This window comes from Thunnus maccoyii, chromosome 18 (genome assembly GCF_910596095.1).
Source record: "Thunnus maccoyii chromosome 18, fThuMac1.1, whole genome shotgun sequence".
Lineage (NCBI taxonomy): Eukaryota > Metazoa > Chordata > Actinopteri > Scombriformes > Scombridae > Thunnus > Thunnus maccoyii.
In genome coordinates this window covers 12,177,292-12,190,216 of record NC_056550.1, presented here as the reverse complement: position 1 = coordinate 12,190,216, position 12,925 = coordinate 12,177,292, and the positions used below count along the sequence as shown (strand labels likewise).

The following is a 12,925-nucleotide window of genomic DNA, read 5'->3' as shown; positions in this document are numbered from 1 at the left end:
CAAGCTGTTTGGTAATAAGGAAGACAGCTCTGTCTATTAATATGATTTACATATCCAAGCGATATACTTCTCTTATTAGAAATATTGTTTTCTCTTGTAAAATGTGTCTTTAAGGCCCAAATAAATATCACATTGTTCTCCAAAGATGAATAGGAGTAGAGGAATTACAAAATTTTCTTGAACTACTTAAACTGAAGACATTAATCACATGAGATAGTTATTGTGATCTATCATCCTAGTAAGGAGAACTATTGAGAACTATTGTAGGATTTTGTACAGCTGCTCAACCAACTCAGTCACTGTGAGTGTCGAGCACAATAATAAACAGCAGAATCTTCAGTCTTCAGACTGTTCATCTGCAGATACATCTGCTGTCTGTTGTTGTCTCTGGAGATGGTGAACCGGCCTTGAACTGACTGAGAGTAGTATTGGGTGCTACCACTTGGTTGACTGATGAATGCAACCCACTCCAGTCCTTTTCCAGGAGCCTGTCTGACCCAGTGCATAGCGTAGTCACTGAATGTGAATCCAGAGGCTGTACAGATCAGTTTGTGGGATTCTCCAGGCTTTTTAATCACTGGATCAGATTCTGTCAGAGTCTGACCATCAACACCTGTCAAGACAAAAAATAAATTAATTACATGCATTAAGCTTATAACTTGATTTGATGAAGTTAAAATGAAAACTTAAAAGTCCTCACCTGCCCAGCAGATAGTTAAAAGCAGCAGTCCCGTCCTATAGTCCTTCATGTTAAACTGTGTGTCCACTGTTCTCTGTCATCCTCTCTGCAGTCAGATAAGTAGAGGTGGAGGACATCTAAAGTTTTGCATTGACTCCTCCTCACAGGGAGGAAACAACTGAATTGCAATTTACTCTCAGTTATTGAAACGCGGGAATTACTGATCTTATTTGTGTAACATCAATATTTCCCTTAATAAAGCATATTATAATGTGTGAGATGTGCAATCCAACACATATACTATTCCAAGCTCATCAGTGGATTCACAGAGGCTGTTTAACTATTAAACTCCAAGCAAACTCCAAGCAAAATTATTAAGGAATATCCTACTACAATTACTGTCAGTAGCAGAAACATCAGAGTACTGCAACATACATATCAAAATGTGATTATATACAGGAACATTTCAGTATACATACAGTACATGAAAGGCAAAGGGCAATGAAGGCAGCTGTGACTGAGCAAAGATGGCAATGAGCGATATTAACTGATATAAATGATAATTGAAGGAATGAAAATGGAAGGAGCATCAGATACCACTGCAGTCACTGTGATCATGACTAATAATGAAATCAATCTGTTGTGAGTTGTTTTTTTTATGTTGCTTTTGTCGCACTACATCATGCAACACTGTTTTTGTAATATTTTGGTTTGAGGAAATTCCTTATTGAAACTGAGGGTTTAGGGATGAATGGTGTTGTATGCTTTACAGACTGAAAAGGACTTTGAGGAAATTATATAATTTGTCATTTTGTTTGGCTATATAAATAAAATAAAATAGTTTTTTTTCTGCTGTGTGTTTGTTTTTCTCGGTTGTTGGTCAGCTACAAGTAGAAAAAGAGTATTAGTATTAGTGTTATTTTGAGATATTGACATGTTTAAAAACATTTAAAGATCTGCTCCCATCAGATGACTAAATGTTTCAGGATAAAGTGTCTCAACACAATGACAAATTATTTTGTATTGATGAAATGTGTTTCATTGTTAATTATTGGCCATCATTCAAAAGGAAATTTGTTTCAAAGCCCTGACATGCTTCAGTGCTTCTTATACAGTGTTTAGTGTTTTTCAGTTTTTGTACAGCTTTGCAGGCTCCTGTGTCACTGTGGCTCTCGTGCGCAGTAATAAACAGCAGAATCTTCTGGTTTCAGACTCTTCACCTCCAAGTACACAACATTTCTGGAAGTATCTTTAGTGATGGAAAATTGGCCTTGGAGACTTTGGGCAAATATTGTACCAGTTCCGCTATCAATGCGTCCGATCCATTCCAGTCCTTTCCCTGATTTCTGACAAATCCAGTGCAGCCAAGCTAGAGGAAGTCCTTCCACTTTACAGGACAGAGTGATTGACTCTCCAGGTCTGTTGACCACTGGCTCTGAGGAGGTGAGGGACTGACCCTGAGCAGCTGAAACAGACACAGAGTTTAGATGACAGGAAGCCAGCAGTCATTCAAAGCTCCCTTTCTCTTCTTCTGCTGGATACTGACTTCACTCACCTGAAATGAGAGCCAAGAGGAAGAAGCTTTGTACAACTGTCATGATGGGACCTTGGCTGAGTCTGCAACTGCAAAGGCTGATGTGAAGGATATATTATGCAGGCAGAATGGGTGGAGATTGTGTGACAGTGACTGAATTTGCATTTTTACCAGTCTGAGGTTTTGGAGACACAGTGCTAAAAGGTAGGAGACACAAAGACTAAAATTCAGTGAGGAGAACAGCAGTGTTGGACGCAACAGAAGAATCAGTAAGGCACAAACATTTCTAGGTCAGTTCATCATTCATTTCAGATCAGTGAGAAAAGTGGACCAGTGACAGATGAGAGAGAAACTTGATAGTGACTGCCCTCCTGTGGTATTTTTAAGAAGTGCAATGTTATTTTTCACTCTCATGATTTTAGATTCCCAAAACTTCAAGCTACAAGCAAATGGACGGTACGCAACAGAAGAATCAATCAGGCACAAACATTTCAGTAACGATTTGCAACATTTTACAGCCAACTCTGAATGAATGGATGTCAGAGAGTTTTCCAAAACAAACTAGAAATTGTTTGCTCAAAGCTGCATTATTATAACACAAAAAACCTTTGCACAAAAATAATCAACATGACATTCTGATAAATATTAAATAATAGTAATAATATAAAATCAATAGTCCTTGTTGAAGCATACAAGGTGATTTTTAAACTGTACTTACATGAGTTATCAACTGAAAATACAACACTAAAGTCTGGATGAAATTTCACAACTGTGGCAAGAGAAATCAACATTATCTCAGCATTATTTCTAATTTGTTTATTAGTGTGAATCCACTGAAAGCTCCTCACAGGATCCAGCTGCCAGCAGCAACATCAGAGCTGCAGAGAACATGGTTGATGTTGAAGCTGAACTGATGTGAGCTCTTCTATCCTCTCACTGACACACACTTCCTTATGACATTTATGTGCATATTGTTGAATAAACTATTATCTATTTCTTGTTACTTCTATTTATCACTTTGAGGTGAAAGGTTCAGTCTTTCCTCTTTCTCGAGTTTTCAGACTGAACATGATATATGGTTAATTTAGTGAACTTGTGAATGGTGCAATGATTTTGTTTGACATGACATTTAAAATAATTTACCCTCTATCAATGTATTAATGTAGACAAATTAAGTTTATTCTAATACTGAGTGTTTCAAGGATAAGATACAATAATTTAATTTGTGTAATAATGGATGAAAACATTAACAAATGTTTTCAAAATATGTCTTTGGTGACTCTACTGTGAATGAACTGTGAATTAAAAATAGTCTGACAAGATATTTATATCTACTTTTAATTTAAAATTACTGTATTTGTTTCTTCACTTGTATACTTAAATCCATCATTTGCCAACAGAAAGTGAAGTGACAACAAAAGCTGCTCAGATACTGAAATTCATATTAAAACATAATTAATTGCTTTAGGTAAGAAGATAATTAAAACTTTTCAACTTAAACTAAACTACTTTTAAAACCCAATTAAACTATCACTGGATCCAAAAAGATCTTTTGGTGTGAAGGAAATTTCTTTCATCATTGTCGTCTTCTTGAACTACTTGAACTGAGGACATTAATCATGTGAGGTAATGGGGGTCTAATGGATCCTCCTGTATGTGAACATTGTTGGGAAAACTGTTATAGCCAGTTAATCCTTATGTTCCCTCTCAAGTTTGGATTTTCTTTTCTTTTTTTTTTTTTTAATTGTTTACTTTTTACTTTTCCTTAGTTACCCAAAATATTCACTTAAGTGCCAACATGACAGTGAACACAGAAAAGCAGAAGATGCATTGTTGAAAGATATATTTAAAGGACTAGTTTTCTTTGTTTGATCTACTTTATTATTTATTTATGTTTTATTGGCTTTGGATATTTTGAAAACTCATCATGTTATTAATCCTTGTTTATTTACTTGTCTAAATTAAATCTCCAATATATCAGAATGTTCCACACAAATACCTAATATCTCATTTTCATGATTCAGCACCTTATTAAAGTGTGAACTGTGAAATGAAAAGTATTTTGTACATGAAAAAGCATGAATGTATACTTCATAAAAATTAATCATGCAAAGTAGTTTATCAGCCCAGAGATGATGAGTATTGTAGTTTTAATCCCACTCCAAACTAAGAAATGTTCATCAACTGCCTTCAGACTCTGACATCTCAGTTTAGATAGTTAGAAAAGTAATTTAACTACACAAATGCTGTTTACTGTTTAGCAGTGGTCTTCTCTGAGAAATGGTTTTACTGAGGCTCTTATATGGAATAAGCAATAAATGCTTATTTAGTATTATTACTTGTACATTCAAATCACTGTTAGGAAATACACCTTTAATCCCCATACAAAACCCCATTAATGGTTCTCCAAATGTGTATGGTTAGTTGACATGTTTTAGTTTAATGTGTGTAAAATGTGTCCATAAGTATTACTATTAAATTCATGTTCAGACATGAGACACATTAACATGCATGGTTTAATCAAATCAGTTTAAACATGATTTATTTTGTTATCAAGTTTCTCATTACTCCCTGTGAGCATAATTTGCAGCAGATAAGAAGATAATATAAATATTCTATTGTTTTAGTCACCAACATATTGCTACTTGAAAACTGCTTCATCTCTGGTCAAATGTTGTGTCTGTGGAGGTTTTTGTGCAGCTGCTTCACTGTCTTCAGTCGCTGTGACTCTTCGAGCACAGAAGTAAACAGCAGAATCTTCTGCTGTCAGACTCTTCACCTCCAGGTACTGAAACGGCTTTGAAAGAAGCTGGCATAGCTAGCAGAGTTTGAACCTGTGTTCACTCTCCCAATCCACTCCAGAGCTTTACCTGGTCTCTGTCTTATCCAGTGAATATAGTATCTTGTCAGGCTATAACCAGATATGACACATGACATCTTCACTGTCTCTCCAGGTCTTTTCACCTCAGAGGGAGACTGGTCCAGTTTGATCTCACTCTGAACTCCTGTAAGCAAAAAAATGAAGATCATCATCCATCAAACTTGAAAATCACAGGTTAGACATTTACAAAAGAAGCAAAAGAATTAGTTTTCTTACAATGAATAGTAACTACAAACAAGAAAATCCAGACAATTGTGTTTTTCATTCTGTAATAAACACTGCTTCAGTGCTTTCTGATCAGAGTGTTTTAACAATGTATAAAACTTCCAGTTGTTCTGCTCCAAATTATATGACAGTTGCTATTACTGTATTTTTATAAGAGTTTGCATAGACCTCCCTCTACAGGTTTAAAAAGGAAATATTCAACAAAGATACATTTTCATAAGTAGAGTATCTACAACAACAGAGGAAAATGTAAAATATCAAATCCCTGCTAGCTAATATCTGACCTGGTGGAGAAGGTGAACAAAACCCTTTTTTCAAGATTGACAATCTTTAATTCATGATGTAGCAAATTATTTTATTTCAGTTTAGCCATGGCTAAACTGAAATATTTATTATTATTATTATTATTATTATTCCTTTTTTATTTGCAAATAAAAAAGGAAATCTGCACCCTATTTGTTTCTGCCTTCAAAGATATAGAGGTTCTGTGAATTCCACAAATACAAATTGTTATCAACTAAGCAGAGAGCACTATCTTTATTAATGTTCATATTTAAAACATGTTTGTGTGTGTTTCAGTCACATGAATCTCTGGGTATTTGTGCAGGTCTGTTGGTGGTTTGTATCACTGTGGGGCTGCGGACACATTAATACACAGCTGTGTCCTCAGACTGCAGATTCAGTCCCTTTAATGTCACTGAACTATTAGAGGTGTGTGTGTGATAAAGGAACTTGTCCTTCAGAGCATTATTTTGATAAAAGCTGCCTCCTCCCCACCGATGCAAAATCCAGTCCATTGGTTTTCCTTCACGCTGTCTGATCCAACCTGGTGCATAGCTGCTATCAGTCAGAGAATAACCAGGGACCTGACAGGTGATGGTCAAAGACTGTCCAGGCTGCACAACCATTGAGTCTGGCTGGATGAGATCAATACTGTACACACCTGTGGAAAGAGAAATCAACATTATCTCCATCATTCATCTGACTATTCAGTGTTTCTAATGTGTTTATTAGTGTGAATCCACTGAAAGCTCCTCACAGGATCCAGCTGCCAGCAGCAGCATCAGAGCTGCAGAGAACATGGTTGATGTTGAAGCTGAACTGATGTGAGCTCTTCTGTCCTCTCACTGACACACAGACACACACTTCACTTCCTTATGAGTCACATGTATTTGCATATTGTTGAATAATTGATTACATTTTATTTAAATAGGTTCTGTTGAAGGTGAAAAGATCAGAATTTCTCCTCAAATCCAGACTGAAGTAGAAATTAATTATTGTATCAAATAAAGTTATTGTTGAATTACATTGTTATAAAGAACATTTATATAGACCTGAGTTCATTCATCATTTTAATTTTTAAAAATCATATAAAGCTTATAAAGATACCTCAGGTTAATGTAGTACATTAGAATTTTCTCTGACAGAGATTTTTATAGCCAACATTTTACTATTATTGTTGTAATGTAATGTATACAATAATGCTACAATAAAATACATCAACACAAATGTATTGTTTTGTTGTATTTTATTTCATATTTTCTAAATCTCTGTGAGGAAGGAAGTGAAGACAAGAAAGAAAAAGAAAGATACAACTATTTTCAAGTAAAAAAAATCAAACATCAGTTTTTGACAAATATTTTACTGTGTGTCTGTATGTACAGTATATATCTATTTAATTACTGCAGTGAAGTAACAGGGGAAATACTCAAATAGCATGTATAGACTGAAGTTTGTTCTGGTTAGATGGAGGTTTGGAGCTTTGAATACAAAAGTTTGAATGTTTTCAGTTTTTGCAGATGTTTGAAGTCACAGACATGTAGCTCAGAGAAACTTGGAGCCTCTGGACAGATGTTCAGGAACTGAAACCTGTGTGATGATCTGCATAAAAGTATTTGTTTTCCTTAAAAAGAAAATTATATTAGTTTAAAACAATCTTTAGCAGGGAGTCTGTGAGATAAGCTGACAATGTTGACAGTTTAATGTTGTTGCTGAATTAGTTGAAACTTCATTGATGCAGTACTAAACAGCTTCTTTTATATCCAGTGAGTATTTGAGCTTTGATTTCATATTAATCCTACAAACTGAGGAAACATGAGATAATCAGACTTTTAAAAATTAAGTCTCAGGTTAAACATTTAGAAAAAAACATTTAACTGCACAGTTAATGTTTGTACTTCAGTGATCATCTTATCTTTAGAATGGTTTTCATTAAGTGTGTAAAACACACTCAAGTCTTTCTTGTCCAAAAGCCTGTTATGGATCATAAACTTTGAGAGGCAGAAATCTTAATTTAAGCTCTTTCTTAATAAGGAAGATAGTTCCGTTTATTAATATGATTTACATATCCAAGCCATATACTTCTCTTTTTAGAAATATTTTTTCTCTTAGAAAATGCATCATTTAGGCCAAACAAAATATCACATGATTCTCAAAAAGATGAGCAAGAGTAGAAGATTTATATAATTTTCTTGATTTACTTAAACTAAGGACATTAATCAAATCAAGTAGGTCAGGTTTTTCAACCCAGAGATGATGATCATTGTAGGATTTTGTACAGCTGTTCAACCAACTCAATTACTGTGAGTGTCGAGCACAATAATAAACAGCAGAATCTTCAGTCTTCAGACTGTTCATCTGCAGTCTGTTGTTGTCTCTGGAGATGGTGAACCGGCCTTGAACTGACTGGGAGTAGTATGTGCTGCCACCACTACCACTGATATAAGCAACCCACTCCAGTCCTTTTCCAGGAGCCTGTCTGATCCAGTGCATGTAGTAGTCACTGAATGTGAATCCAGATGTTGTACAGGTCAGTTTGTGGGATTCTCCAGGCTTTTTAACTGCTGGTTCAGATTCTGTCAGAGTCTGACCATCAACACCTGTCAAGACAAAAAGAAAATTGTTATTTCAATTTTTTAACTTTTTGAAGACGACTTCAACTTAAGATCAGTGAATATTTTCACCTGCCCAGCAGATAGTTAAAAGCAGCAGTCCTGTCCTATAGTCCATCATGTTAAACTGTGTGTCCGCTGTTCTCTGTCATCCTCTCTGCAGTCAGATAAGTAGAGGTGGAAGACATGAAGGTTTTGCATTGACTCCTCCTAACAGGGAGGAAACAACTGGATATCACTTTTTGAAACTAGAATAAATGCTTACTGACCAGGAAGCAAGACCCATCCATGTTGGTGCTGTTTTAAAATTTTGTCATTCTTCAGATTGAGTAACTTATTTATCAACATTAACACAACAATTATCGATACAATTTATATCATTTGATCCTATTTGCATTACAAATGACCATCGGTGTGCACATGGTGCACAGTGGTGCACAGCATAACTGGATAGGACATTATAATAGATTTTGGCTATTTCATGGCAGAAAGTGGGTAACTCATTTCCTTCCCTGCCATTGCTTACTATGGACTTTACTGATGTTAAACCTAATCAGTACTTGGCTGCCCCCTAGAGTTTTAAAACAGGGATGGTAACTGTTATTTTTATATGACATCCAAGTGAAGTTAATCACTTGTGAGAAGGGAGATGTGAGTGATTAAAGCTCTGTGCAAGTCATCTGTTTCCCTGCAGCTTCCATCCAATGTACTGAAGCACCAACATAACAATGAACACAAAAGAAGCAGAAGAATCCTTGTTGTCTGTCAGTAAAGATGAGTATTGTATGATTTTGTACAGCTGTTCAACCAACTCCAGTCACTGTGGCTCTCGAGCACAATAATAAACAGCAGAATCTTCAGTCTTCAGACTGTTCATCTGCAGATACAGCTGTTGTCTGCTGTTGTCTCTGGAGATGGTGAACCGGCCTTGAACTGACTGAGAGTAGAATTTGGTACTACCACCACCACTACTGATAGTTGCAATCCACTCCGGTCCTTTTCCAGAAGCCTGTCTGATCCAAGCCATCCAAGAGCCACCAAAGTCAAATCCAGAAGCTGTACAGGTCAATCTGTGGGATTCTCCAGGCTTTTTAACTGCTGGTTCAGATTCTGTCAGAGTCTGACCATCAACACCTGTTAAGACAGAAAAAAGAGCCTAACATGCATCAAGTTGCTAATACAAATGTAAATATGTCAAATAAAGATCTGTGGAAATCTTCACCTGCCCAGCAGATAGTTAAAAGCAGCAGTCCTGTCCTATAGTCCATCATGTTAAACTGTGTGTCCACTGTTCTCTGTCATCCTCTCTGCAGTCAGATAAGTAGAGGTGGAAGACATCAAGGTTTTGCAAATAACTCCTCCTCACCATAAGTACATGAATAGATATCTGTTGGCATTTAGTTTTTCAGTTTAGTTATTAGAAGCCAGATGTTCATTTTGTATCTATCTAAGCTGTTATGTTTAAGGCTTGTCTGACATATTTTAATTCAATTTGTCTGCAATGCTTGATATTAAGATACCACCCAAATTTCTATCAGGAAAGCAGAAATTGTGTATGTCACCCCCTGTCGGTATATTCTATATTCAGTACATTTATCCAACACCACACTCGTTCCTGCAGCCCCCGCAAACCTCCTCTCTCCACCATCCAGGACCAAGCTGCTCCAATCTTAGGCCACTTTGCTCCTTTATTGTGTTTTTGTTTTCTAGGTTCTTTAAATTGTCATATAAAGTGTCTTTGAGTATCTTGAAAAGTGGTCTATCCATAAAATGTATGTTTTTTTTTTTTAAATAAATGAATATATATGTCTTTATTCCCTCTTTACTTTTTGTTTCATACAAAGTGTCATATAATCATGTATATTACAAATTAATTCATTATACAGTCAAATTAGAACATCAGACTTGCATATAAAATGAGTTACACCCTGCGTATTGGGAGTTTGAGGCCACACGTACTGAGAGAAAGACAAAAGAAGAAAATCTGCTAAGTGGACTAATTTATATCAGCATTTAATTATATGTTTTTGTCCATGCATTAATACTTTCAGGACATCACTTCTTCTTCATATTGGATTGTGGAATCAACATTTTATACATTTTATGGATTTTTTTGCAATACATTCAAACACAGTGTTAGTGGAGAACAGACATTAACATGTTTAAATTCAATGTTCTTTTAATAGACCCTGGTTAGAAGGAATGTGGATAAAAAAACATTAAAATCAGTGATTCGGGACAAGTGGTATTTAGACTACTGAATACTCCAAGTCTTTGAGGTAAATAGTGGAAGTAGTTTTTGTATGAGTCTCCTATTACTGTCTCTCACTGTGTCTCTGGCACAGTAATACACTGCTGTGTCCTCAGTCTTCAGGCTGTTCATCTGTAGATAGAGCTTACTGCTGAAGTCATCTCTGGAGATGGTGAATCTACCCTGGACTGACTGGGAGTAATAGATAGGAAAACTGCCTGTGCTTATATAAGCAATCCACTCCAGTCCTTTTCCAGGAGCCTGTCTGACCCAGGCCATGTAGTAGCTACTGAATGTGAATCCAGAGGTTGTACAGGTCAATTTGTGGGATTCTCCAGGCTTTTTAACCACTGGTTCCGATTCTGTCAGAGTCTGACCATCAACACCTGTCAAGACAAAAAGCAAAGTCAAGTGAAATTGGCTGGTAAAACAAATAAAAACTATGTGATATAGATAGAAGATCAATGAAAATACTCACCTGCCCAGCAGATAGTTAAAAGCAGCAGTCCTGCTCTATAGTCCATCATGTTAAACTGTGTGTCCACTGTTCTCTGTCATCCTCTCTGCCATCATACAGTATAAGTAGTGGTAGAAACGAGTTTTGCATTGACTCCTCCTCACACAGGGAGGACATCTCACTTATTGTTGGTGAATGTACAGGAGGATTTGATTTGTGTAAAATGTCAATAACACAATCGATTTTAACAAGTAACAGACATAATATTCCAGTCCTTTGAGTGCCTTCTTTAAGACAAATGCAGTGCTGACACATTTGTAAAACAAAGAGAACAAACTTCATAGTAGAAGCCGTTCATCCACTGAATTCTACCACACATTACTGCTGAGAGATCAATCATATGACATAATATTTTTCGCAAACATCCCAGAATGTGTCTCTTGCTGGAGGATTAGTTTTTCTTGACACTTAAGATCAACAATAAAAATGGATCTTTTGTACTGTAACTAGATGTACTATTACGTTTATTCATACATGGACAACAATTTTAACAATTAGATTATTGTCTGTGGCTTTTTCTGAGGATGTGATCACTGTGACATTTTAAATGCTACTTTATTGCTGTTCTTAATGTTTATTGCTAAACAATCGTTTTTCCTCTGGATTAGCTTTTATGAATGTAATGCAGGGATTGGTTCATTGATTCATTCAATTTTCAAAGTGCTTTTGTCAAGTCAAGTCAAGTCAAATTTATTTATATAGCACATTTCATACAGCAAGCGTAAACTCAATGTGCTTAAAAACAAGTAAAGATCATACATAACAAATATATTACATTAACGTTACATATATAAAACAAATAAGATAAAACATAAAATAAGAAGATGTTACATAAATAAAAACATATAAAAACATATAAGAAAGAAAAAAATATCATTATCATTGTTAAAAGAAATAACAATAATAATACTGTTTCTAAAAAGAAGGTTTCACCCATTAACCTAACTAAAAGCTTGTGAAAAAAGATATGTTTTTCGTCTGCTTTTAAAGGAAGACGCTGTTCTCCTGAGTTCATGTGGTGGAGAATTCCAAAGAGTAGGACCATAATGCCTGAAGGCACCATGAGCTGATTTAGTATTTATTCTAGGTATGGTGAGGAGACCTTTATTTGATGATCTCAAGGGTCTATCTGGCGTGTATTCAGAGAGCATGTCAACAACGTAGGTGTCAGCTAGGCCATTCATAGCTTTAAAAACCACAAGAAGTATTTTAAAATCAATTCTTTGCTTTACTGGGAGCCAGTGAAGAGAAATTAAAACAGGAGTGATGTGTTCACACCTTCTGGTTTTGGTTAATACTCTGGCTGCAGCATTCTGAATAAACTGGAGTTAATTAAGTGTTTGCTTTGCCAGTCCAGCAAAGAGTCCATTACAATAGTCTAGTCAACTGGAAATGAATGCGTGAACCAACTTTTCAGAATCAGACTGTAAAGAAAGATCTAACTTTGGATATATTTCTAAGATGATAAAAAGCAGTCTTAGAGATACTGAAAATGTGCTTCTGAAAGTTAAGATCAGAATCCAGGATCACACCCAAGTTTTTGACATGATCGCAGGGTTTTACTGATAGGGAAGTTAACAAAGAGTTAATCTGGTGCCTCAAAGCCTTCGGACCTGTTAAAAGAATCTCCGTTTTGTCTTCATTTAACTGCAAGAAATTTTTGGCCATCCAATATTTAACTTCAGTAATGCACTGGATGAGATCATCCACTGGGTTAAGGTGGTTGGCAAAAACAGATATGTATAACTGTGTGTCGTCAGCATAGGACTGATATGATATGTTGTATTGTTGAATGATGGACCCAAGTGGGAGCATATACAAATTAAACAGTAGAGGGCCAAGAATTGACCCTTGAGGGACTCCATATGGAGCTAATTTTAAGATCATTCACAACTCTGACCAGGGCAGTTTCTACTGCTACTGGACGCAGTTTCAGTCATGATGAAA

The 12,925-nt window shown here is 35.8% G+C and overlaps 2 protein-coding genes across 2 annotated transcripts; both read right to left on the bottom strand.

Moving 5' to 3' along the window:
- Positions 1-308: 308 nt before the first annotated feature.
- LOC121883910 (immunoglobulin gamma-1 heavy chain-like) lies at positions 309-2,411 on the bottom strand (the record flags this gene model as incomplete). Its single annotated transcript, XM_042392359.1, has 5 exons — positions 2,235-2,411; positions 1,844-2,144; positions 1,079-1,103; positions 701-755; positions 309-613 (listed from the first exon to the last, which is right to left on the bottom strand). Coding segments are annotated over exons 1-5 (729 nt in total), but the record flags the coding sequence as incomplete, so codon positions are not given.
- Positions 2,412-9,027: 6,616 nt separating this feature from the next.
- On the bottom strand, positions 9,028-10,985 carry LOC121883909. Its single transcript, XM_042392358.1, has 5 exons — positions 10,940-10,985; positions 10,530-10,847; positions 10,116-10,168; positions 9,433-9,481; positions 9,028-9,344 (listed from the first exon to the last, which is right to left on the bottom strand). Exons 1-5 carry the CDS (start codon positions 10,983-10,985, stop codon positions 9,028-9,030), a joined length of 783 nt encoding a protein of 260 aa, XP_042248292.1.
- Between the last annotated feature and the right edge of the window lie 1,940 nt (positions 10,986-12,925).